Consider the following 1,672-nt stretch of genomic DNA (forward strand, 5'->3'; position numbering starts at 1 on the left):
TGCAAAAAAAATTCCAATTATAACGTAGAGGATGCTGCGATTCAATCTTTAAACCCATTTTTCTCGAAATCATATTTTGTCATTTAGTCCGGTCTGACTTAACACCGACCATATAATATTCAGACGATCAAAAGCAAATTCATTTATTTGCCATAATCGCAGGAGTTTGGATTTTGGTAAAAGTATTTCTGATTTTCCAACAGAAATTCAATTTTTTATCAATTATTTTAACATCATTTTCGCAATCAGTGCACGATTTTCTACGATTTTCTATCGGAAACGGAGATGATGAGTTAATAACATAAACTTACCGCACGATGTCAGGTGCCCGGGAACGGAAGGAGAAAACATGACATTTATCACGTCATTCGAGAATGATTTGCAGCGCAGTATAATCTCCCCGTCTCGCCAGTTCCACACAGTCAGCATGTAATCTGGATCGCAACCCTGCGAAACCAGCAGCTCCCCGTCGGCATTGTAATCCACCCGGCTGTACGCCTGCGCGGTTCCGTTTTTCAGTATATTCACCACGACCATCTCCGGATACTGGTAGATGATGATCGGCGGATTGGAGCCATTCTCCCCTACCGTGAGATGACGCAGCTCCGGATTGGGATTTGTTTGGATGCAACCGATACCGCCTCCCGTCGAGCTTCTCCGTGTGGTGACGGTTTGCGTTGTTACATCGAAGAAGTGTATTAGGTTTCCCGAGGCGAACACGAGCACGTTGTCATCGATTTTGCACAGGTTGAAGGGTCGCTTGCAATTGTAACCGTAAGAGTAGCTGTTAAAATAAACCAAAGACGATATTGATACGTTCGAAATGTTGAATCGAATGATCTTACTCGAATGTAAGTATCTCCGATGGGATAGTGCAAGATGAACTTTTGACCGGCCTTGAAATTAAAGATTTCTTCGGAACTTTTATCGTTTCGCGTCTTGTTAGTGACATTGTTGAAACGCGTTACATTAACCGGGTCAATAAACAACCCGTTTCGGTTGCTAGGAGTGAAAAAGCGATTCATGAGTTGGCTAGCAACAAACGAAATTGCATGCCACCTGCTTCTCTTTCTGCGCCATCGTAACAAAGTCCAACTTTGTATCAAAATACAAACATCAGCCCTGTAGTACTGATGGGGGACCTATACCTACTTTCACCATCGAAGTATTAAATTACCCCCCAAGTAACTTTGAGTCCGGTTAGAATCGGTTATCAGCCTTATCAGTACGCTCGAAGTACACACTCAATGGCGTTACTGGTTCGCGATTCATGGGTTCGAATGGGCAGGGGCGGCTTTCGGTAGTGGCTCGGTGAATGTACAACCATGCTCAGCTCACAATTCTCACTGAACTGCACTCTGTTGAATACGTTTGTGAGTGGTCGCACCACGCGAAACCAAAATAGCTGATTGGCCTTCCCGAAATGAGCAGGGAAACTTGCGTTTTGCATCATTTCATCGGTACGTGATTCCAGTTCGGCACGGTTGCGAGTTCAGGCGTTATCTCGCGGACCTTAACTATAGATGTTGGAATGAAATAATGAACAAAAAAGGCAGATTCGAAGCTCGTGGCAGCTTGGTGGAAATGTTTATATTGTAAATTATCAGACAGACGATTTCTTATCGCGGAATCCGCTCCCTTGAAACTGGTTTGATCCGGGTTTCCAGCGATG

The 1,672-nt window shown here is 44.1% G+C and overlaps 1 protein-coding gene across 1 annotated transcript; it reads right to left on the minus strand.

Moving 5' to 3' along the window:
• Nucleotides 1-311: 311 nt before the first annotated feature.
• LOC131695811 (cilia- and flagella-associated protein 44-like) lies at nt 312-952 on the minus strand (the record flags this gene model as incomplete). Its single annotated transcript, XM_058984344.1, has 2 exons — nt 846-952; nt 312-784 (listed from the first exon to the last, which is right to left on the minus strand). Coding segments are annotated over exons 1-2 (580 nt in total), but the record flags the coding sequence as incomplete, so codon positions are not given.
• Nucleotides 953-1,672: the final 720 nt, after the last annotated feature.

Source organism: Topomyia yanbarensis, unplaced genomic scaffold (genome assembly GCF_030247195.1).
Source record: "Topomyia yanbarensis strain Yona2022 unplaced genomic scaffold, ASM3024719v1 HiC_scaffold_567, whole genome shotgun sequence".
Lineage (NCBI taxonomy): Eukaryota > Metazoa > Arthropoda > Insecta > Diptera > Culicidae > Topomyia > Topomyia yanbarensis.